Source organism: Nansenia antarctica (genome assembly GCF_963989245.1).
Source record: "Nansenia antarctica genome assembly, chromosome: 1".
Lineage (NCBI taxonomy): Eukaryota > Metazoa > Chordata > Actinopteri > Argentiniformes > Microstomatidae > Nansenia > Nansenia antarctica.
The window spans coordinates 58,554,106-58,577,794 of record NC_137674.1 but is presented as its reverse complement, the minus strand read 5'-3'; the positions used below and the strand labels follow the sequence as shown (position 1 = coordinate 58,577,794).

Below are 23,689 nucleotides of genomic sequence, written 5' to 3'. Positions count from 1 at the left end.
GTAAGAGAGGACATATGTTTCTAATATTTTTTTTTATTATAAAGCCTTGTTGTTTTTCATAAAAAATATTTCACAGTTACAAAAAGACACATACAGTACTGTATGTCAAATTCCTGTTGAATGACATTACTCTAAAATATGTTTTCAAGTAGGTCTACATGTAAATATAAGCAGAGATGATGTATGGTTATGAAGTTGATTATATTTAGAATTATTTGTGAACAATCTGTAAATTACAACACTGTACATCAGGACAGTGAAAAGTATCTTTGCAAAAACAAATTAAACCCCAAAAAAAGTTCTAAGAAAAAATTGTGCACTTCTTTTATATCTTAGTCAACCTCCTCCATTCTTGATGTGTCATCATCACCCTCCAAGACAGGCATATCCTCCTCACTTGGCTGAAGGATGTCCTCGACTGCTGAATCATCATCATCAATGCCTACAAAGAGGGGGATAGCATACATTAGATACCTATTTCAATGAAACCCACCATACAGTACTCTTTAACTATGCATCTTACCATTGTCTTTGTATGTCTCTATCATGAAGGAAAAACAACTTACCCAGGCCAAGCTTGATCATCCTGTAGATACGGTTTGCATGTGTCTGAGGGTCCTCCAGTGTGAATCCTGAAGACAACAGGGCAGTCTCGAACAGCAGAATCACTAGATCCTTCACAGCTTTGTCATTCTTGTCGGCTTCTGCCTTCTCTCTGAGGGTCTCAACAATATGATGCTGGGGGTTGATCTCTAGATGTTTCTTGGCTGTCATGTAGCCCATGGTGGAGTTGTCTCTGAGGGCTTGAGACTTCATGATCCTCTCCATGTTGGCTGTCCAGCCGTAGGTGCTGGTGACGATGCAGCAGGGGGAGGAGACCAGGCGGTTGGACACTGTGACCTGTCGATATTAAAAATGTAAGATTGATTATCATATTTACACTTTTGTGTACATAATAGTCTGTATAGCATAGGTGAAAGACATTCCATTAGGACTGTGTTCAGATAAATTGTTATTGTACCTTCTCAATCTTCTTATCCAGAATGTCCTTCATGATCTTGCACAGGTTCTCAAATTTAATCTTGAGCTCTTCCTGCCTCTTCTTCTCATCGTCGTCCTCAGGCAGCTCCAGACCCTCCTTGGTAACTGAAACCAGGTTCTTGCCATCATACTCCTTCAGCTGCTGGACGCAGTACTCATCAATGGGCTCGATCATGTAGATCACCTCCAGGCCAGCTTTGCGAAGGCGCTCCACAAAAGCAGAGTTAGCCACCTGGTCTTTAGTCTCACCTATAGAGGATCAAACAAATAATTTGAATGCATTAGATGTTTATGTTTTTGGTTGTTTTATTTGTATTGTTTGGTTTAATTTTCTAAAAAAAAATAATATTTGTCATAGATTAAAACAGCAAAAACAGGACTCACCAGTGATATAGTAGATGTGTTTCTGGGTGTCCTTCATGTGGGAAACATACTCCTTTAGGGACACCATCTCCTCACCAGAGTTTGAGGTGTAGTACCGCAGCATATCTGACAGCTTCTTGCGGTTCTGAGAGTCCTCGTGGATGCCCAACTATAGAACACAGAGAGAAGAATGTGTTACTTCTCATGCTCCTTCTTAAATGAAAAATGTGATTGTGAGTCTGTGGGAGAACATGAAGTTGTCCCACTTCAAACAGCCTGTCCTAGTACCTTGATGTTCTTGGAGAACTGCTCGTAGTACTTCTTGTAGTTGTCCTTGTCCTCTGAGAGTTCAGTGAAGAGCTCAAGGCATTTCTTGACCAGGTTCTTGCGGATGACCTTCAGGATCTTGCTCTGCTGCAGCATCTCTCTGGAGATGTTCAGGGGGAGATCCTCAGAGTCCACCACACCCTTGATGAAGTCTGAGAAAACATCAAAAGAGACTGCTCAGCCTTCTTCTTTATTACGCTCACTTCACACTTATTAAAACTGGTCTGGTGACACTTTAAATATTGATAATCAAATCATCATTATACTGAAAAGTGGCGCGGTAATGCGGTTGGAAACCATAAATGGGTGAGGTACTCACTGAGATATTCTGGCATCAGATCCTCGCAGTTGTCCATGATGAAGACCCTGCGCACATAAAGCTTGATGTTGTTCCTCTTCTTCTTGTTCTCAAAGAGGTCGAAGGAAGCCCTCCTGGGAACGAAGAGCAGGGCACGGAACTCCAGCTGGCCTTCCACTGAGAAGTGCTGCAGGGAACAGAAATGTTTTTAGTCATCTAGTCACAACAAGGTTTTTAATAGGATTATTCAGATAAACATACAAGGCCTATTGTTTTGTTGTTTCTTGTCACCAGAAAGTCACACCTTGACAGCCAGATGGTCCTCCCAGTCATTGGTGAGGCTCTTGTAGAACTCTCCGTACTCCTCGTTGGTGATGTCATCAGGGTTACGGGTCCAGATGGGTTTGGTCTTGTTCAGCTCCTGGGCATCAATGTACTTCTCCTTGACCTTCTTCTTCCTCTTGTTCTTACTCTCCTTGGTGTCCTCATCCTCATCAGAGCCCACATCTTCAATCTTAGGCTTGTCCTTGTCCTCAGCAGCAGTGTCCTTCTCAACCTCCTCCTCCTTCTCTCCCTGCTCAAGGTCCACCTCCTTCTCTCTTGTCTTCTCCACCTTGAATAAATAGATACAATTATGTTAGTGTTTTTATGTTCTAGGATTTATCCAGATAGTGTTGTGTTGTACTTTTAACAAAAATACTTTTTAACAAAAACAAAAAGCACTTTTAACATAAGTAACCAAGGTTTAAAAACAATGCGAAATAATGTAATGCAAGAGTTTGATTAGAACTTACATAGAGTGTCATGGGGTAGCCAATGAACTGTGAGTGCTTTTTCACAACCTCCTTGATGCGCTTCTCCTCACAGTATTCACATTGATCCTCCTTGAGGTGGAGGATCACTCTGGTTCCACGGCCAATGGGCTCACCTGTAGATCAGAAAGATCAGGTATTCAGAATCACGCTTGGATATTGGAAGTACTACCTTTTTAATATGAAAAATAAATCTGTGAATTATTAATCACATTAATGAAGTGAAATGTCATGTAGTGATTAAGAGGCTTACCAGTGTCAACTTTGACTGTGAATGAGCCGCCAGCTGAAGACTCCCAAAGGTACTGCTCGTCATCATTGTGCTTGGTGATGACAGTCACCCTCTCTGCCACCAGGTAGGCGGAGTAGAAACCCACACCGAACTGACCAATCATGGAGATGTCAGCTCCAGCCTGCAGGGCCTCCATGAAGGCCTTGGTGCCAGACTTGGCGATGGTACCCAGGTTGTTGATCAGGTCAGCCTTGGTCATGCCAATGCCTGTGTCGACCAGGGTCAGGGTGCGAGCCTTCAGGTCAGGGGTCATCTCGATCTTCAGCTCCTTGCAGGACTCGAGTTTGCTGGGGTCAGTCAAACTCTCGTATCTGATTTTGTCCAAAGCCTGACAGAGTGAAAAGAATGAGGTGAAGAGCCACATGGTTGGTATTTAATCAACAAGATGAATAACTTGTCAGATATCCTTAAGTTGAATGTAGTGTGTGTTCAGATAAGTAATGTCTGAGTGGTTAAAGCTTAGAAAAAGTATAATTCAGTATGATTAGTGCTTTACTCACATCTGAGGAGTTGGAGATGAGCTCCCTAAGGAAGATCTCTTTGTTGGAGTAGAAGGTGTTGATGATCAGGGACATCAGCTGGGCGATCTCAGCCTGGAAGGCAAAGGTCTCCACTTCGTCCTCCATTGCTCCACCTGCTTTCTGTGGCATCTGGATAAACAAAATGGCAGATGTTACACTTTAAGTGTAATGTCTCTAATAATCTTTGAATATGTTTTAGGCCCATGTTATCCTTCATGCTGAAACGTTATAAAGAACACACTTTGAGAAGGTAAGTCTCAGGGAATGTAGTCTCAGGAATATGGAAAATAAAATAATTATAATTTATTTTACAATTTGAAGAGGAAGCCAAAGATGAAAATCGGTGAGTCAACTCCCTTAGAACACCCCTAGCTAGTAAACATGTTTGTATACAAATCGAGTATCGGGTAGGACCAAAATAGATTTTGTAATTAAAATCTTTCTTTCAAGGGATCTCATTCCCTGATCGCTACATATTAACATACTCATTACAACACTTAGGAAGGTTTAAGAATGCTTGAATGTTACATTTTGCACCTTTAACATAAAGCCAATAGTCATTTCCTGAATTTCCTTTTCAACTTTGACATCAGGTGCCCCCTGCCAATTGTCAACCATATGGTTGTATGAGATGAAGAGGGGGGCAGCTGTTACAGCTCAAGATCTAAGGCTCCTGTTTCACATGTCCCATCTGTCAATCAAAGATGTGCAGTTTGAAAAGTGGGTGGAGTTTCCTGTGTCTTTCACACCCCCATGACAACAGCTGCACTACTGCCATGTCATGTGACACCTTTTTAAAAAAATACAGAATTAAGAAGTGCTGCTGGTTCTGATAGAGAGATGCAGTTGTATTTTGTCTTTCACATTAAAACAGCCCCTCTACTTTTGAGATGTTATTCAGTTTCAGTTTAAGGTAGTTGTATCTCCTCAGAGCCCTACTGCTCCATTTGGAAGTATTTATTCATCTTTCAATTAAGATTAAGATTCAAGATTTTCTCAATAAAATATACTTTTTTCTAAAGCATCTGCTTAAGTAGAAATTTTGTTTCAGAAATAGGAAGGCCACATATAAAAACAGCCCATTTATTCCTTTGGCTATAAAGAGCCTATCATTTTATGAAATATGTTATGTCTGACAATGCATTTTCTGATAATTTGTAGTACATAACATTTCTATTGTTCTTTGTGCCAGCTTCCTCTTAAATTCAGCTGCCATTCTAATCTCTCTCTCTCCCTCTCTCCCCCCCTCTCTCTCTCTCTCCGTCTCAGGGTCATACTCTGCCATGTGCTCCTCGTCTTCCATGCTCTTACAGATATCTGCCAAATCTTGAGAAACTATCAGCCACAGTTTCCAAACTGATTTATTATAATTTCAGATTGATACAGTGCCATTCTGTCTATTAGTAGACATTAGTCATTAAAGTAGGCTACACTGTTTTTGCCCACTTCTACTGCTACTGCTATATATACAGTATATACTTATTTTTCTGCTCTCAAAGATCCCCATCTTACCGTGAATATATATGAATGAACTCCTGTTCCTCACTTCTCGTTAGATCGCACAATAATTCGCTGAGCTGCTCTGCTCTTCTTCTGCAGATAGATTTGGCTTCAATCTCTATTTCAGTTCCTTCGATCAGTAATCCTACAGGTTACAGGTGAATGTCCTCTCACTATATGCAGACTCTTGGGCCTGCTTCAGTCTTTTTATACTCAGGGGGTGGCTTTCTCGAAACTCCCATTGAGAATGTTCCAGAAGGAATGTCCACTACAGTACAGAGTAAAGGGGGGGCCAAAGAAAGCCTAGGGAGGGGGTTGGTGGTGTGAGGGGTCCTCCATAGCCATAAACTGCATGTGTCCTTTTAGGGCTCCAGAGTCACAAGGGGGGCCTGTCACTCATGGCGAGAGCCTTCCTGATACAAGTGGCAGGCCTGGCCCGCCCTGGTCTGCGTCACAGCTGTGCGCAGCCTTTCCTACCACCTGCTTCCATTGCAGCTCTATGGACAGACACAGCCCAGAAAGGCCCAGAAAGATAACAGGCCCAAGTCTTTTTTTGACCTGTGAGATTGGGGAGAATACCTCATGTGTTTTAAAGAAACAGTTCTGCTCTGGGCGAGAGCTCTAGAGAGCTGCAGTTACATTTACATTTTTGGCATTTAGCAGGCGCATTATTCCAAATCGACTTACAGTCCTTACAATAGTAAGGCTAAGTAAGTGAATCATCTATCCACTAGTCATAGCAGGAAAAGGTAATCTATGCTCAGGCCAGGGGCCATTGACAGTTGTTGTGCTAGAAGAAGGAAGTGTTAATTTTTTTATGACACAGGGGGGAGTAGGTGTCTCAGGAGACAGTGCAGGGGGGTAGTAGATGTCTCAGGAGGAGGCACAGTTACAGAGCTTATTGCACTTAAAAATCGAATAGTCTTGAACAATCAGATACAACAATACAAAGCGAAGTTTTTCTCAGAAAGAAGATCCTATCTGATGCTGACACAATAGTTGTTTTGGTGGAAAACAAGACAAGCATTTATCCTGATATTCTGTGATGAAGACATGAAGAGAGTATATTTAGGGCAGTAACATCATTCATTATTCACAAACAAGGGGATCATACTCAGCAAAAGCCTTGGATAGAGAGAATGCCAGAGTACATTGTAGCCAATGATAACATCATCACGAAAAATTGCTAAAACGTCATCATAAAAAGACGAAAGTGAAAATCTCAGAGATGAAGGTGCTTGTGACTTTGACTGACCAGACGAGGGCACTGTTACATATTTGCAACAGGCGTGTTATGCAATCAATGTATCGAGTTCATTCAGCTGTCTCCAGAACTCCGGAATCATCGAGAGATTAAAGAACAGCTGGAGGATGTTCACTACTATACTAGAAGCATGTTGAATAATTTGTGTGAGGTCAATAAATGGCAGGCTTTCAAATCTAATATATGGCTTCGTCCATACTGTATGGCCTATCGCTGCCTTATTTGAAAAATGTATTTATTTTTATTTTGTGTTAAGCGCAATGCATTGTATTTATGTACGTAATGTAATGACGTTGTGATGACCTTTCGCATACAATTGAATCCAGTCTATTTATGTCAAATTGTATATTTATTGTTTTCCTCGTATTTCAAAATTGTGTTCAGTTAATCTGGAAATATATTGAACTCAATGAGGATTATGCATTATCGAAGATTATGATTGACATTTCATAAAACGATACTGGTAAAGGCCTAGCCATAATATAACTAAAATAGACCTCGCTCTTGTCTTGGAAATCTGGGAAGCATTTAGAACATGAGCAAAACTTTACTTTTGCTGACAAACACACACACACACACACACACACACACACACACACACACACACACACACACACACACTAATTGCAATAAAATATCTTCATAACCGAATAGGTTTAGGCTGGGGGAATCACAAGCTTCATCCCGATCACTCTAATCATCCTGGAAACGTCACCCCTCTGGAGTTTTGGCGCATGGGTTCAGCTGCGGAAGGAGCGCATGCTCCGTGGGTAAGATCCGGGGTTTGGACAGGATGAACGCCAATTTCCAAGATGGCGGCGGAGGGAGGAGGGAAGGAGATGAACGAAATTAAAACTCAATTCACCACTCGGGAAGGTGTCTACAAACTCCTCACTCACTCCGAATACAGCCGCCCTAACAGGGTGCCTTTCAACTCACAGGGCTCGAATCCGGTGAAAGTCTCCTTCGTCAATGTGAACGACCAGTCCGGTAACGGCGACAGAATCTGTTTCAATGTGGGCCGGGAACTCTACTTTTATATCTACAAAGGCGTGAGAAAGGTAAACAGCACTACGTGACAACAACGCCTGTAATATCAAGAAGTTGAAGTGCTTGTTCAAATGTGTTGCATTGTGCCGATCAGTTTGGCTCTTTTACTGACGTGCGCAGATAGCCAGACTAGGCCACTTTAGCTAGTTAGCCAGCTAGCTAACTAGCATCGCCACAGTTTGTTTTGCCCGCACCTTGTGGAGACGTGCTGGTATGTGCATGTCACCTAGCTCGTTCTGTTCACATGCAGGAGGCCCTCTTTGGCTGTTCTGCTGTTGCGAGTGGACTTCCCTCGATTACTCATGAGCTGCGCATATAATGTGCTCTTGCATTGAATGTGCACGCTTTAACCTTGACGTACTGACAGTTGACATCTACTGTCTTGAAATGTGACAGATCTCGTCACTGATTATGCGTGATGAGTCCTTTGAGGTGACAGTTGTGTTGATCATAAGTCTTATTATATTTGTCCAGTACGCATGTTGTGTAAACACCACTCTGGTCCTTTTGGCCATTGGATAGATGTTATCAATCATAACTTAAGTGTGCTGCTGTTTTGCAAATCCTCATAGGCCCCCAAAACAGGTTTGCATTGTGACAGTCTCCGTATTCATGGTTGACTGTGTGTTATATAGTTACCATTAATGTAAGTGATCTGTGTTTTTTTGTTATTTTTAGGTGATATCATGCAGTGAGCTGTCTGGGTTTGGCAATTGTAGTGATGCAGTTTAGACGTGATGTTATGATAGGGATGATGATGTCACTGCAGTACGCTGTGGCTGTTTAAGATGGTGATGATGAGCAGTAGTACCAACTCCAGTGCTGTGGACCGACACAGGGTTCATGCTGGATTTTGTTCCAGCCCAGCATCAACATACCTTATTCAAACAACCTGGGTCCAGATTACTAGTTTAACTGTGTGTGTGTGTGTGTGTGTGTGTGTGTGTGTGTGTGTGTGTGTGTGTGTGAGAGAGTGAGAGCCAGAGAGCGAGCGAGAGCTTCCACTCCAGAGGCTCTTACTCACTAACATTTTCGGGTGGTTCATGCCAACTGAACACTATCCAAGGCTTTCATTACAAAAAGTGTTGCCCTTTCTTTTCTACCCTTGCTCATTACCACTACTGGTCTTAGATAGGATAGATATCTGAAATAATAGTGAAGAGTTGTTGGGGCTAGTGACACTGTTTATGCCTATAGTTGTCTCTAATGAGCAGGCAAGGGAAGAGATGGGGGGTAGAGTGGAGGCAACTTGTTTTTTCTCGTGAAATTTCAGCCCTGGTTGGTTTGATTGCCAAACGTGACCCTCAACATTAATCCTAATATGCATGTTTGTCCTTATTTCCCCTAGTACGTGTGGCAACAAGGGGAGGTTGCAGGTCAGAGAACAAATCAAACCGCTGATGACCGGTTAATTGCTCCGTGGTACCGTTTCAAGAACACTGTCTAAGTCTTAAGCATAGAATGCAACATGATAACTCACTCATTTCCCTTAGACTCAGTGCCTAAAGAGTTATGGCTGTCTTAAGAAATTGGTAATATGTTTATGTTTGAAGAGGTTTAGCCTTTGATTGACATTTTCCAGATGATGACAAACAGACAGACACAAACAAAGGGCTCTGTTGGCACTGGTCCTGGCACTTGGTAGTCAATGTCATCTCTGTCCAGAGGGAGTGTTAGTCACAGTCCTACAGTCTGTGTTCTTTCTAAATGATCACTGTATCCCTTATTCCCTTATTGTGTGACCCCTCGTGGGAGATTCACAAGGTGTCATTATCCCTGAAAGAGATTTGGTCACAGATCAACAAGCAATGGTCTGTGTAGCCTAAAGCCCAAGCTTCCGCATTTAGGCCTACGAAGAGTCGGAATCATGTGCTACCAAGCGGACCAATCACAGTTCTTACGGTCTTCGTAGATGTGCCGCGTAGTTACATTTTTGGAGAGGTGCGCGACAAACTACAGCGTAGGCTCTGGGCCTACGCAGGCTATGGCGTAGGCTACGCCGTAGATTTTACGCAGAAGTATAAATTGGGCTTAACTCTTATTCCTTCTCTATAAAAAAAAGAATCTGTTTCTTCATGAGTTGTCCCTTTAAATTATTGAATGAGAATACATTTGGATCCTGTAGTAGGATATAGACCCCAGTCAAAGAGCAGAATTTCATCCTGGCACATCAGTGTGTGTCAAAGAGCCTTACTTCATTAGAGCTGGCCTTGCTCCAACACATCTGTCAGCACCAAAGCCTTATCCAGTATGCATTCTCTCTGCCTCCTATGGTGGCTCGCCACCCCAGTTAGACCACTAGGGACCGACAGAGACTTATGGCGTGCTGTCATCAAACTGGCACCGATAGGCCAGGCCTAGCTACTTTATACTGTATTCCAAATCGACACATGGTAGTAGTAGTTGTAGTAGTAGCAGCAGTAGCACCTATTCCCACTCCCTAGACACTCCCCAGAATTGAGCTATAACGCATAGACCTATGATGGATTATTATAGTATCTAATCCTCATATCTACAGAGGTGCCTTGGGGGCAGGGGATAGGGGTTTATTTGGAATTCAGCCACTCTCACTACTATGAGCCAGCTGTCCCTCATGTCCTTGGTGCTCTTGGCTATTACACTCTGTTGAATTTGACAGCAGCAGTTGAATTGCAGATACAACAACATTTATGCTGCTTACAGTGTTCACCGATGTCTCTGATTTAGATCAAGTTTATTCCCCAAAGATCTGGTGTGCTCGAGCCACCTGTTGGTAGACACAGGCGCTGCAGAGTAACCTACATTCCCTGCTGGGTCTCCCTCTCCCTCTTTGGGCTAATGACTGCCTGTATTTCAGATTCCATTACCATCAGATCAGATATGCAGCAGGAAGCGCCTCTTTGGTCCCAGAGGTGATCGTAGTGTTTTGTTTGGAATCATGGTAGATTTGACCTGTTTTTTGGCTTTGAAATGGTTTCCCAAAATATGAAAGCCAATGGACTGTTAATTTAGGATGTTTGAAACATTTGCTTTCTCTCTCTCTCTCTCTCTCTCTCTCTCTCTCTCTCTCTCTCTCTCTCTCTCTCTCTCTCTCTCTCTCTCTCTCTCTCTTTCTCTCTCTCACACAGACACACAAACACATCACACACATACAAAAAATGTAATGTAAAAGTGTAAGTGGAACTCTTTGATGTTTGCTGATGCTGAATTTGTATATTCTTTAACTTGTTTGTCTCTGTGTGTGTGTGTGTGTGTGTGTGTGTGTGTGTGTTTTCTCACATTCTTCTAGGCTGCTGACCTGAGCAAGCCAATAGACAAGAGGATATACAAAGGAACGCAGCCCACGTGTCATGACTTTAACCCCCTCACTGCCACAGCGGAGAGCGTGTCCCTGCTGGTGGGCTTCTCCGCTGGCCAGGTGCAGCTCATTGACCCCATCAAGAAGGAGACCAGCAAGCTCTTCAATGAGGAGGTGGGTGGTAGCAAATGAACTTTTTGGTGCAGTTTACTTTTTTTAAGGCGGTAAGTAGGCTTGTGTTGGGCTGGGAGAATCATTAAAGTCCAACGTTTGCAGGAAAAGCGCTATACAAATAATGTTGTTATTACTATTATTATTATTATTACTATTATTATTATTATTATTATTATTATTATTATTATTATTACATTGCTATCGAATGTTCTGTTTACATAATGAAAGAGAATATTTTTCAACCATGTTCTCACTAGGAGAAGTAGATCTTCACTTTACCATATTTTGAGTGGGAGTTTAATTGACCCCCAATGAAAGTCAGTGTGGTCTTCCTCTTAGCTGTCTCTGCCATTGAACCCTAATATCAGGCCTCTTGTATCCCTCTTAAATCACCTGTCTCTCCTTCTCAGAGGCTGATCGACAAGTCTCGGGTGACGTGCGTGCGGTGGGTCCCCGGCTCCGAGAGCCTCTTCCTGGTGGCCCACTCCAGCGGCAGCATGTACCTGTACAACGTGGAGCACACCTGCGGCACCACGCCGCCCCACTACCAGCTCCTCAAACAGGGTGACGGCTACGCCGTGCACACTTGCAAGAGCAAGTCAGCCCGCAACCCCTTACTCCGCTGGACGGTGGGCGAGGGGGCGCTCAACGAGTTCGCCTTCTCCCCGGACGGGAAGTTCCTGGCGTGCGCAAGCCAGGACGGCTTCCTGAGGGTGTTCGGCTTTGACGCCGCCGAGCTCCACGGGACAATGAAGAGCTACTTTGGCGGGCTGCTGTGCGCGTGCTGGAGCCCGGATGGACGCTACATCGTCGCGGGTGGGGAGGACGACCTGGTGACAGTCTGGTCGTTCTCGGACTGCAGGGTGATCGCGCGCGGCCACGGCCACAAGTCCTGGGTGAGCGTGGTGGCGTTCGACCACTGCACGACCAGCGTGGAGGACAGCGACCCGCCGGCCGAGTTCAGCGGGAGTGACGAGGAGTTCCACGAGCAGATCCACTTCGGAGGGGGCAGAGACAGGGCCAACAGTGCCCAGTCCCGCCTCTCCAAAAGGAACTCTACGGACGGGAGGCCCGTCAGCGTGACCTACCGCTTCGGCTCGGTGGGCCAGGACACGCAGCTGTGCCTGTGGGACCTTACAGAGGATATACTCTTCCCCCACCTCCCCTTGTCCCGCACTAGGACTCACACTAACGTCATGAGTGCCAGTAGCCCCCCCGCTACCGGAGACGCTACTACAACTACCACTACCACAACAAACCCCGGCACCAATGGCAACAACAGCGTGAGCAGTAGTAGTAATAGTAGCGCGCCCGCTAACTCCCTCCCCGCCCCCCTCCCTCGCTCCAACAGCCTGCCACACTCCTCCACCCCAGCAGGGGGCAGCACCCCCAACAGCAACACGGGCAGCAGCACCACCACCACCACCACCACCAAGGGCAGCAGCATCATCGACAGCGCCTTCATCGCCACGGGCGTCAGCAAGTTCGCCACGCTGTCGCTGCACGACACGCGCAAGGAGCGTCACGAGAAGGACCACAAACGCAACCACAGCATGGGCCACATCAGCAGCAAGAGCAGTGACAAGCTCAACCAACTAAGCTCTGCACGGACGGCTAAGGCGGACGCGGCTAAGACTCTTGGCACCACTCTTTGTCCACGCATGGAGGAGGTGCCTTTACTGGAGCCGCTGGTGTGTAAGAAGATCGCTCATGAGAGACTCACTGTGTTAATCTTCCTGGAGGACTGTCTGGTCACAGCCTGTCAGGAAGGCTTCATTTGCACATGGGCCAGGCCTGGGAAAGTGGTGAGTGTCGGGTGTCAGGGATGCCTTGCCCAGCTTTAGCTACTAGGTGGGATAGGGATTTCCCATGTAAGATAATAAGGTCTAGTCCAAAATCAATCCTCTGTAGTTCCCAACCTTCAATATTTCTTGTGGATCTGAGGATGAGATGTCTGGGCTACATGTTTTCCACATTCTCATGAGCTGTTTCGTTTAGCACACAATCAATTGTTAAGAATAGTGTAGAGTACTGCTAATGTTTGTTTTATTTATTTATTGGGTAAGAGAATTGAGAGGAAGCAGTTGCTGTTGTTTTCTTGTTCTCATGTTATGGATGTCACTTGCTGCTGTTTGACAGCTGGGGACTTGAAACTCTTGTGTCCCTCAACCTACAGATTCAAGAGTTTGAGTGTCCACAAAAAGTGAGTCTAATCTAATTCAGCGTCTCTGTCTCTCTCTCTTGTTCTCTCCTGGGCAGGGCTTGCTGTCATCCCAGAACCCGGCCAACTCTCCCAGTGGGACAGTAGTATAGCCCTGGTGCTGGTGCTGCTTAACCAAGCTCCATCGCACACAGACGGGAAGACCCCACCAAGACCCTGCAGCGCTGTTCTTCACTCCAACACTCACAGCATCACCATCATCATCATCATCATCACCACCAATGATCATCTTTCGATAGCTAATGTGGGCTAGCGAGAATAGAGAGGGAGGCCCACTATCTGAAAAGAGGTGAAAAAGTGAAATGAAGGTGCAAGCTTGAAATAGTCCAGGAGGCTTACTGGTTTGTTCAGGGAGAGGATGGCTGGATCATGCGTTTTGTTTGTTCCCACCTCTGTCCATTAAAACTGTCTCTAGCCCTATCTGAGAACCTGTAGCCCCTTTTCCTCTTGTGTCCACAGATCTGAGAGGACTGGATAGGTGTAAGCAGTATGGTGATGCTTTCACCTAGTCTTCCAATGGGCCTAAGCGACTTCTGCCATTTTGTATGCACTTGCTGTATCGGGCTAATTTAGATTGGCAAATTCCTAAGGGGGTTGGGGCTATGAGTTGTTTTTGGACAGGGCTGTCCTAGCCAAGGCCCTGTTTGAATACTTTTAAAATGTGTCTTTCTTTCTTCTGTTTGTTGAAGTTACTACTGAACTAACATGATTGGATTGGTCAAGCTTCCACTGCATAGCTTTCACCAATCCAGTCATGTCAGAGGAGTGACATCCTCAAGGATAAAAGGGAGGATGGAGGCATTTTAAGAGTATTTAAACAGGGCCCCAGTCTCTCCTCCTCTCATCCTGGGGCAGTCTGATCACAGGCTCACAGCAAAGAGAGACTAGAGTAGTTTGCCTCCTTTACCAAGAAAAGCTTTTAATTTAAATCAGAATATCACAGCTTGAGTATTTTTGCACTGATTCTTCTTGTTTTGTTGTTTTCTGTTCATTTTCGAATTCATGATTATGATGGAACAACAACAAACGTTTGAAGACAGCCTTTGATGCACTTGGGTCGCGGCGTGTCTACCGCTGAACGCTGGATGCTGCAATCATAGGGTTTTGTTTTTTTTTTAAGGAAAAAAAAGAAAATTGTTTGCACTTAATAGTTTGTTAGAAGAGAATGGCTTTACAATTTTGGAGTGTGCAAGGACTCCCCACCAAGGTTGTTAAAATATAAATAGAATTGAAACCTTTGTATCTATTGAACATTTATTTTAATATTGTTTCAGATAAAAAAAAATGGGCTCTGTATTATATATGTAAATATTGTACTTCAATGATTTATGGGTGAAATGATCATTATTACACTAGTTGGAAGTTCTTCATTTCAGAAAATAGTGATATTTCTAATGCAGAAAATATATACATAATAATATTAAAATGAAAATTGAATATGCAGGTTAATGTTTCTTTTCTGTTGTACATATAAGAGAATTCAGGTGTATTTTTCTTAATGAAACGTTTGGTATAGGAGATGTCTATAAAATCCTCTTATCTAATAGGTAGTGCTGATCGCTAGCCTGTTGCTGCAAATTCCTTTATGTAGACAGGTAGGCTAAAGGTTGGCAGAGGAGCAGTGTATTTCAGCCATCACTCAGAGCTCAGGTAAACCACGGAAGACTAACGCTGACATAGATTCTTCACCCATTAGCACCAGTCAACATCTGTGTGAATTCACTTACCTACGTAATATAACAAACTAGACTGATCTGGTGTGACGTTGTTAGGGTGTGAACTGTGGTCGCCATGGGTTACGATGACGGGACTGATGTCTAAATTGTGAACAGACAAACTGACATTGTTGATAAACGTCAATACTTGATATGAGTGCTTGAGATGAGCGAGCAAGTTTTTGAAGCACCCACATAGGAAAAAGTGAGGATACTTAAAGGTCTAACTGTGGGAGCTTTTTTCCTCCATGTGACACCTATTAAACAGCTTTGACAGACCCCATGTCTCTGATCTCCAGTGTTTTCCCATGGTTATGAATGAACAATCATCGTCAACTTATTTCACCTCGTGATTTTTGTCTGACTTCAACCAAACATTGTCAGTGTGCAATTTTAGGTATCATTGTTCTAGTCCCAACACTTATAGATGTTTTATATAAACACTTTCATTAGCTACTAATTTCCTTGAACATAGAGAAGTCTTCACTTTGCACACGTCTCATTTTGTCACTTTACTTTCAGAACTGTTCTTTGCAGCTTTAAAATAGTTTAAATTGTCATATCATGTTGTGTCTTTCTTGACCACCCAAAGCCTGTGGCCTGAGGAAGAGGAGTGAAGTGATCAGTGTTTGTTTAGGGTCTCTACGACACCCTCCACTGGTCTTGTCCAGGGGGGGCATGTTACAGCTCTCATAAGCCTGGTTCTGGTTCTGGGCATCCTCTCTGGCCTAGGGGCCCGGGGAAGAAGAGAATGGAACAGGCTGCACTAACACCTTTGGCTTTACTTCACATAAGATAATCACAGTTGGCGTACACAAATGTACAATACTGACATTTAAATACATAGGCTTTTTTTACTATCCTGCATGGTCCAATTGTCTATACACATTTCACAAATCGCAAACGGTAGTGATCATTTGGAGGAAGGGAATGGTACATTATTCTAGAATCATATGTTCTTATGTTAGTGAACGTTTGGCTGAAACGTAAAGTTTGCAGACGACACCACCGTGGTGGGCTGCATCTCAGGGGGGGACGAGGCGGCGTACAGGGATGAGGTAGAGCAGCTGAGCAAGCTGTGCAAGGTTAACAACCTGCTGCTGAACCAGTCAAAGACCCAGGAAATCATCGTGGACTTCAGGAGGAAAAAATCTGAGGTCCAGCCCCTGCTCGTCGACGGAGGGAGCGTGGAGAGAGTCTCAACCCTCCGATTCCTGGGGGTGCACATCAGTGGCGGATACAGAAAGTGGCTGATGGGTAGGCCTGGAAAAATCTGGGTAGGCCTGAGTGAAACTCATCACCGCACGTTTTAGACCTATGTATGAGCAGCCAGATGGATGGAACACAACCGGGCTCGCGATCATAGGCGCCGATTTATGTTTCTGCCCGTGGGTGCTCGAAACATTTGGGTACGACCAACACGCATGCACACACACGCACACGCACACGCACGCACGCAAAATATTCGCAGGGACTGGAGGAGATCACTATGCAGACCATGAAACGAACGGAAAATAAATAAAGTACCTGTCTACCCAGAGAATGCAACGGACAGCCAAACAAGTTATTATAATACACACACGCAAGGCATTCAAGCGCACGCAATAGTCAATGAATTAACCAATAACCATCAACTATGGAGGACCAAGTCTGACAGAATTAACAATAAAGTTTAAAAAGTTGTAACTTTTAAAAATTTCCACAAAGCCTACTGCTCGTTCTTTAATTACCCCTCCATGAATGAATCGAATACAAACTAGCTCGCGCTTGGATAGATCTTTATACTCATCCGCAAGTATGGCATAATATGTGGATTGCTCATGCAGTTCAGACTTTATCTTTCGAATTAGCAGTGAGGCTGCAGCCTCAAGCAGCTCATCCTGAATGTGATGGCTTAGGAGCGTGGCATTTCGAGGCAGTTCCTTCAGTCTATTTTCAATTTCTGGATCATATTTTGACATGAACTTGAATAGCTCCAAGAAATTACCTTTATTGAGCGCCTCTTCCGTTTCTCTGTGACCTCTAAGTGGAATTTCCAACTTGGCACACAACATAGCAATGTCTAACACAACTTTAACGTGTTGCCGGTTTCGCTCTATGAATGAAACGGCATCACCGTGCATTTGATTTAACACTGTCCCACGGCTTTGCCTGTACCCATCCAACTTGGTGAGGGCAACAGCATGCGGCTTGCTAGACTCGTGTTTGTCACAGGCCTGCCGGAGACGTTTCCAATTTTTGTATCCATCTCTTATAAAAGTGAACTCCGTGTGCGCCTCTGGGAAATGTCGACACACTTTACAAAAAATAGCGTCTCTTTCTTTACTATATTCCATCCACTTGAACTTCTCGTACCAATTTCTACTGAAGGAGCGCGATTTCCCACTGAACAATCAGAGTAAACGTAAAAGAGGAAGCCATGTAAACGTAAGAGAGGAAGTTGAATATTATTAGTATTAATACATACTTTTAATCATTTCCAAGACACAACTATTCACATTACAGTTAGTTAGTGAAAATTAAACTTTAAAAATATTTTATTATAAAGAAATTTGTATTTTTATGAATCTGACTGGGTGGGCCAGCTGTCAATCTGGGCGGGCCTAGGCCCACCCAGGCCCACCCATAGATCCGCGCCTGGTGCACATACAGGATGACCTGTCCTGGAAGAACAACACAGCAGCCATCATCAAGAAGGCACAACAGCGGCTCTTCTTCCTGAGAGTCCTCAGGAAAGACCACATCGGACAGGAGATGCTGGTGACCTTCTACAGCTGCGCAGTGGAGAGCATCCTCACCTACTGCATCTGCATCTGGTTCTCCAGCTGCACAGCCGCAGAGAGGAATGCGCTACAGAGAGTCGTGAGATCGGCCCAGAAGATCACCGGCGCCCCCCTCCCCTCTCTGGAAGAGCTGTACAACACACACTGCCTCAGGAAGGCCTCCAAGATCTCCAGAGACCCATCCCACCCTGGGTACGAACACTTTGCTCGGCTGCCCTCGAACAGGCGGTTCAGGACCATGTTCGCAAGGACAAACAGACTGAAGCTCAGCTTCTACCCCAGGGCCATTCAGAATGTTCCTAATGTTCCCACTATCTCTCTGACAGATTTTTTGGTTGTTTTTGCAGCCTAAGGATGGCCTGTTTCACTTGCATTGAGAGCTCCATTGACTGCATGTTGTGCGTATACAGCAACATCTTTAATGCAAATGCCTTACTTCGAATCAACTCAGACATTTTACCTGCTTAATTGATAAAGAAATAATGAAGGAATAGTAATAATAATAATAATAATAGTAATAATTCACTGGCCCATGAAACAGCTTTTGAGTCAATTGTCCAATTACTTTTGGTCCCTTGACAAATAGGGAGCTACATATTAAAGAGCTGTAATTCCTAAACCCTTCCTTCAATTTAAATACCCTTACCCTAAAGCTGAGAGTCTGCACTTTAAGCCCATATTCATTATATAACTGTAACTTGAAGATGTTTTGGTAAACAGCTAAAATTACAAAAATTCTGTCTGTGTCCAAATATATATGGACCTAACTGTATGTCTTGTCTTCATAGTGTTTTTGTTGGCTACATTAACTCTTTTACCTTGTAAGCAAGGTGCATATGACCTTTTCATTTTGCACTGCCAACATATGTCCCCTTGTTTATGATATTCTCATCAACATATGTCATGTGCAATTAGTAAGCTCACCAACAGTAGCCTAACTCACAGGGCTCCCACAAGTTTGTGAATTAAAAAAAAAAAATCAAGGTCTTAAAAGTTTTTGAATAGACATGGGTCATTGAAAGTGCTTGAATTCCCCCCCCCCTCTCTCAAAAAAAAACGTATATACAGTATATATTAAATAAAATACTTATTTTATTTTTTTATATTACTTATTATTATGATATATCCTGAGGTTACCTGTCGAAGTGTCCTTGGGCAAGACACTGAACCCCAAATTGCTCCATGCAAGGCGCCGCCGGCGCGGCCGCCATTGGTGTGTGAATGTGTGTGTGAATGGGTGAATGAGAGGCCGTTGTAAAGCGCTTTGGATAAAGGCGCTATATAAGTGCATTTTACCATTTTGCATTTTAGTATTTACCATTATATAATTCTTTTTAATAATGATAATCAATTCGTGAAAATTTTCTGATCACAGACATATCTGCCGATTGTTAAGTCTACATTGAGAACAATTAAAAACAAAGTAACATCTATATAAGCGGTTGAAAATGTATACTTTCCTCAACTTCCTTAATGTTGCATTAACATAGAACAACAAACGTGCAGATTGTAAGCTTTCAAATGATGTGTCATACATTGTGTGTGTGTGTGTGTGTGTGTGTCGTCTGTCATGCCTCAGGTGGTCTCCAGGAATGGGTGTGTTGGTCCCCCTCTCTTCTCGTTCCAGGTTCCTGTTTGCTCGCTGCAGGGGGGAAGCTCTCTTTTCTGCCAGCCTGCCATGGGAAAAAAACAAATGACCTCACAAAAACACACACAAACACACAGCTTTGTACGTTCAAACCATGAGACTAATTACTCTGAGTGGAGGACTGAGTGGTTGTGGTCAAGACTCACAGCTGTTCTGTAAAGCAGGGGTGCTGCAGGGCAGCTCTGGAGCTGATGCAGTCATCAGGGTCGTATGCCAGCATGCGCCGCAGCAGAGACATGCTGATCTCAGAGCATTGAGGCATCAGAGGAGAGAGACCGCTGCCTTTCCTCCAGGGGAAGTTGAAGGACATCATATATGACCTGGATGGGAAATAGTTTGTCTGCCTCAAACATCCATCTGGCTCAGCATTAAGGATTCTTAATAGGACTGGTTGTTAAAATCCCTAAATATTCAGCACAACAATTGAGTGGAGTTGGAGATGTCCTCTTGGGTGGAGTGGAATTTGGCAATGATCACGTGGTGCCACCAGTACGACACATCTTCAGTTGTGGTCCCCGACCTCATTGGGTGTTTCGGCCAGTTATCACAAGACACCCTCTGCCGAGGTTGGCCCACCACAGGCTGATCAGGCCTGGGTGTGTGTCGCACGGTGGCACCACGTGGTCATTTGGGAGCCCATGTTGGGTCCCTACGTTTCAGCCACAGCCAGTGACTGCTCCGTTCTGCTGCAGTGGACAGTTCTCTGATTGCCTTCCGTTGGGCCTGTCCTCTGATCCCTACTGCCCTCAGGAGCCTTGTGGTGGAGCTGGCTACAAAGCCTCTGCAGCCCACCTCCACTGGCCACACCTTCACGTTCCAGCCCCGCCCCTCTGCTTCGACTGCTAAGTTGGCATACCGCAGCCTCTTCCGTTCGAATGCCTCATCGATGACCTCCTCCCATGGGACCGTCAGTTCTACGATGAAGACACGCCGGCAGGACTTGGACCAGAGGACTAGGTCTGGGCGCAGGTTGGTCACTGCAATTTCGGGTGGGAAGGTGAGCCTCTGGCTGAGGTCTACCCGCATTTCCCAATCCCGGGCTGCGTTCAGTGGGCCTGAGTCTGGAGGTGATGGCTTGGTCCGCTGTTTCTCCCCTTCCCGGATGAAGGTTGTTTTCTGTGGAAAGGTAGTCTGGGCATTTAAATTAAAGTTACAGTTGTCACCTTCTGACAACCATCACAGATGAACAGCATATGGAGAACGTAAGGTATATCAATTCAGATAGACCCTCTCACATATAAACATCACTGCAAACAGTATCACAGAACATGGGACAAATGCAGTGTCAAGACGATATATTGTTCCAATGCACAAATGCTCACAAATGCTCACAAAAAGTGTTGATTATTTTTAAATGGCTGTGCATACCTGTGCATGAGATCCAGAGAATTGCAGAGCTGGTACATCATTTCTGATCCTGCTCTCTGGTATAGGGTACTGACAAGATAAATCAGAGATCAGGCAAGGGAAATCAAACAATAATAACACAGTCTCTCTCTAATATTTGTTCTATATGGTTAGGGTTAGGTTCGATATGATTAGGTTACATTTTTTCTGCAGAGAGCAGAGGCCCTAAATCAGCAATATGGTGGAAACTAGGTGGAACTACTGCAACAGAAGCAGCGAAGATTATGAAATGCTGCTATTCACTGACCGTTTATCAACTCAGACATTCATCTCCATTAGCACACATACCAGAGACACTGAGCCACTTCCCTCATCACTAAGAGAACACATCAGAAAGAAAAAGGAATTAAGTATTATGTTACACACCCGAAGGTAGTAACAAATAAGGGAGTCCACACATGTGTTTAAATGATACAATTAAAGTTTTATTTAAGTAAATGAGCCAACATAAACTAAATAACATATGTATATGATTATGGATAAGAATCAGTAGTGTATGCCATGAGTGAATGGTTGTATAATGTATGTTGTATGTGTAAGAGGTGGATGCATGTAGTGTAAAACTGAAAGGCCCCAAAACCAGGTACCCAGAGACCTTACAAACAAACCCCAACGGAACCCAAATCGGAAGGAAGGAAGAGAGAGCGCTGAGGACACCCATCTCATATATACATCCCCAGCTCCCCAAACCCAGGTGACACCACTCAGCCTAACGACCCACCCACTCTGCCAAGGCTCCAGCCACAGCCAATATGCAGGCAGAGTGGGAGGCGTCACAATTATAAATAGTGTAAAATGAGTCTTGACCACACAAGTGTAGTTCAGAACTGAAATACACATTACCGTACATAGAGTATATAGCTGAAAACCCTCATCAACAATCATATATCTGTATTTCCTTTGCAACAATACAAAAAACATACAATGGCTGCAGTGGCGGCTGGTGCTAAACATTTTGGGTGGGGCACAGGTTATGGGGGCATGCTCCACGGGGAAGAATATCAACTTTAAAATCTGGATTTACAGTCGATTTTAGCATGAGAATAGCTCTACCCCCCTGTACAGACCTCGCCATCCCCTCTACCCCCCTGTACAGACCTCTTCATCCCCTCTACCCACCTCTACAGACCTCTTCATCCCCTCTACCCCCCTGTACAGACCTCTTCATCCCCTCTACCCACCTCTACAGACCTCTTCATCACCTCTACCCACCTCTACATCTCCTCTACCCACCTCTACAGACCTCTCCATCCCCTCTACCCCCTGTACAGACCTCTCCATCCCCTCTACCCTCCTCTACAGACCTCTTCATCCCCTCTACCCCCCTGTACATACCTCCTCATCCCCCCTACCCCCCTGTACAGACCTCTTCATCCCCTCTACCCCCCTGTACATACCTCCTCATCCCCCCTACCCCCCTGTACAGACCTCTCCATCCCCTCTACCCCCCCTGTACAGACCTCTTCATCCCCTCTACCCCCCTGTACAGACCTCTTCATCCCCTCTACCCCCCTGTACATACCTCCTCATCCCCCCTACCCCCCTGTACAGACCTCTCCATCCCCTCTACCCCCCTGTACAGACCTCTTCATCCCCTCTACCCCCCTGTACAGACCTCTTCATCCCCTCTACCCCCCTGTACAGACCTCTTCATCCCCCCTACCCACCTCTACAGACCTCTTCATCCCCCCTACCCACCTCTACAGACCTCTTCATCCCCCCTACCCACCTCTACATACCTCCTCATCCCCCCTACCCCCCTGTACAGACCTCTCCATCCCCTCTACCCCCCCTGTACAGACCTCTCCATCCCCTCTACCCCCCTGTACAGACCTCTTCATCCCCTCTACCCCCCTGTACAGACCTCTTTATCCCCTCTACCCCCCTGTACAGACCTCTTCATCCCCCCTACCCCCCTGTACAGACCTCTTCATCCCCTCTAGTGAGTGTGTGAGTGTGAGTGTGAGTGTGAGTGTGTGTGTGTGTGTGTGTGTGTGTGTGTGTGCGTGTGTGCGTGTGTGTGTGTGTGTGCGTGTGCTGAATACATAAACAAACAAGCTAAAAGACGACAATAGAAAACGTACCATGCTGACGATATTACTAAATGTTTGAAGTAGCTTTTATCTTAGCTGACTCTCTTACCTTCAGGTCGAGTTTGTGTATTCTGGCTTCGCAAAACACCAACAGTAGCAGCCTAACAGCCGCGGAGATTGCGACCACAAACGAAGTTTGACTTCGGTAATAGGTCCAGTTGTAATATCCTCAAGTTGGGAACAAAAGATGCCTCCTTCTAATCCATTTGTTCAATTTGTTTACAGAAAGAAATCCTCCTAAATCCTCGGTTATACGATTTTCCAATTTTCCCTGCCTTTGTATAAACTTGCTTTATAATTAAATTTGGTCTGGGTGGTCCTAATTCCTTTACTGTTAATTTCTCCTGGTTGCTACGACGGCTGAACGGTGTTTCTTTTAAAGATTCAACCGAGTTGTTCAGAACATTACTAGCCGCCATAGCGATGGTAAAGCAGGTGAACGAACGTCCGTATGACATGACGTAAGCACGTACGATTCTTTGTGCATGTCCCAAAACCCCATAGACAAATGACCGAATGGCCTGAAGTTACCAAAATAGATTTTACATGCAAGTCTACGAGAACAGCCTAGTGCAATTTCGCGTAGTGTGAAAGTTGCCCCGAAAGGGGCGGGACTTGAAGCTGATTGGAACATACTCCACAGAACACTAGCTGATTGGACTATGATATACGCCACAGAACACTAGCTGATTGGACTATGATATTCAGAAGCAACACTGTCTAGAAGTCATAGGAAAAAAATCTCTCTCTTCTCCCTTTGGTGGGGCATTGTCCAATTGCCCCTAATGAACCAGCCTCCCCTGAATGGCTGTCACTCACAAGAGGATCTCCTGCAGCTGCAGGATGTTAGGGTATGGACTCAGTTTCCTCATGGCCTGGACTTCCCTCAGGTTGTGTCCTTGA

General features: G+C 44.7%; 2 protein-coding genes across 3 annotated transcripts; one reads left to right on the top strand and one right to left on the bottom strand.

The window, feature by feature from the left end:
- Positions 1 to 332: 332 nt before the first annotated feature.
- On the bottom strand, positions 333 to 3,783 carry hsp90aa1.1 (heat shock protein 90, alpha (cytosolic), class A member 1, tandem duplicate 1; the record flags this gene model as incomplete). The annotated part of the gene is made up of 10 exons (XM_080548103.1): positions 333 to 442; positions 567 to 900; positions 1,022 to 1,290; positions 1,426 to 1,573; positions 1,693 to 1,883; positions 2,051 to 2,216; positions 2,334 to 2,642; positions 2,824 to 2,957; positions 3,095 to 3,461; positions 3,634 to 3,783. 10 exons carry the CDS (start codon positions 3,781 to 3,783, stop codon positions 333 to 335), a joined length of 2,178 nt encoding a protein of 725 aa, XP_080404229.1.
- Positions 3,784 to 7,227: 3,444 nt separating this feature from the next.
- Positions 7,228 to 13,775, top strand: wdr20b (WD repeat domain 20b). 2 transcript variants are annotated; one of them, XM_080548117.1, is made up of 4 exons: positions 7,228 to 7,479; positions 10,737 to 10,919; positions 11,330 to 12,721; positions 13,179 to 13,775. In XM_080548117.1, the coding sequence occupies exons 1-4, from the start codon at positions 7,231 to 7,233 to the stop codon at positions 13,230 to 13,232; spliced, it is 1,878 nt and encodes a 625-aa protein (XP_080404243.1). In that variant the 5' UTR covers positions 7,228 to 7,230; the 3' UTR covers positions 13,233 to 13,775. The 2 variants fall into 2 exon arrangements, with proteins under 2 accessions (XP_080404243.1, XP_080404242.1); XM_080548116.1 differs by having other exon boundaries at positions 11,330 to 12,724.
- Positions 13,776 to 23,689: the final 9,914 nt, after the last annotated feature.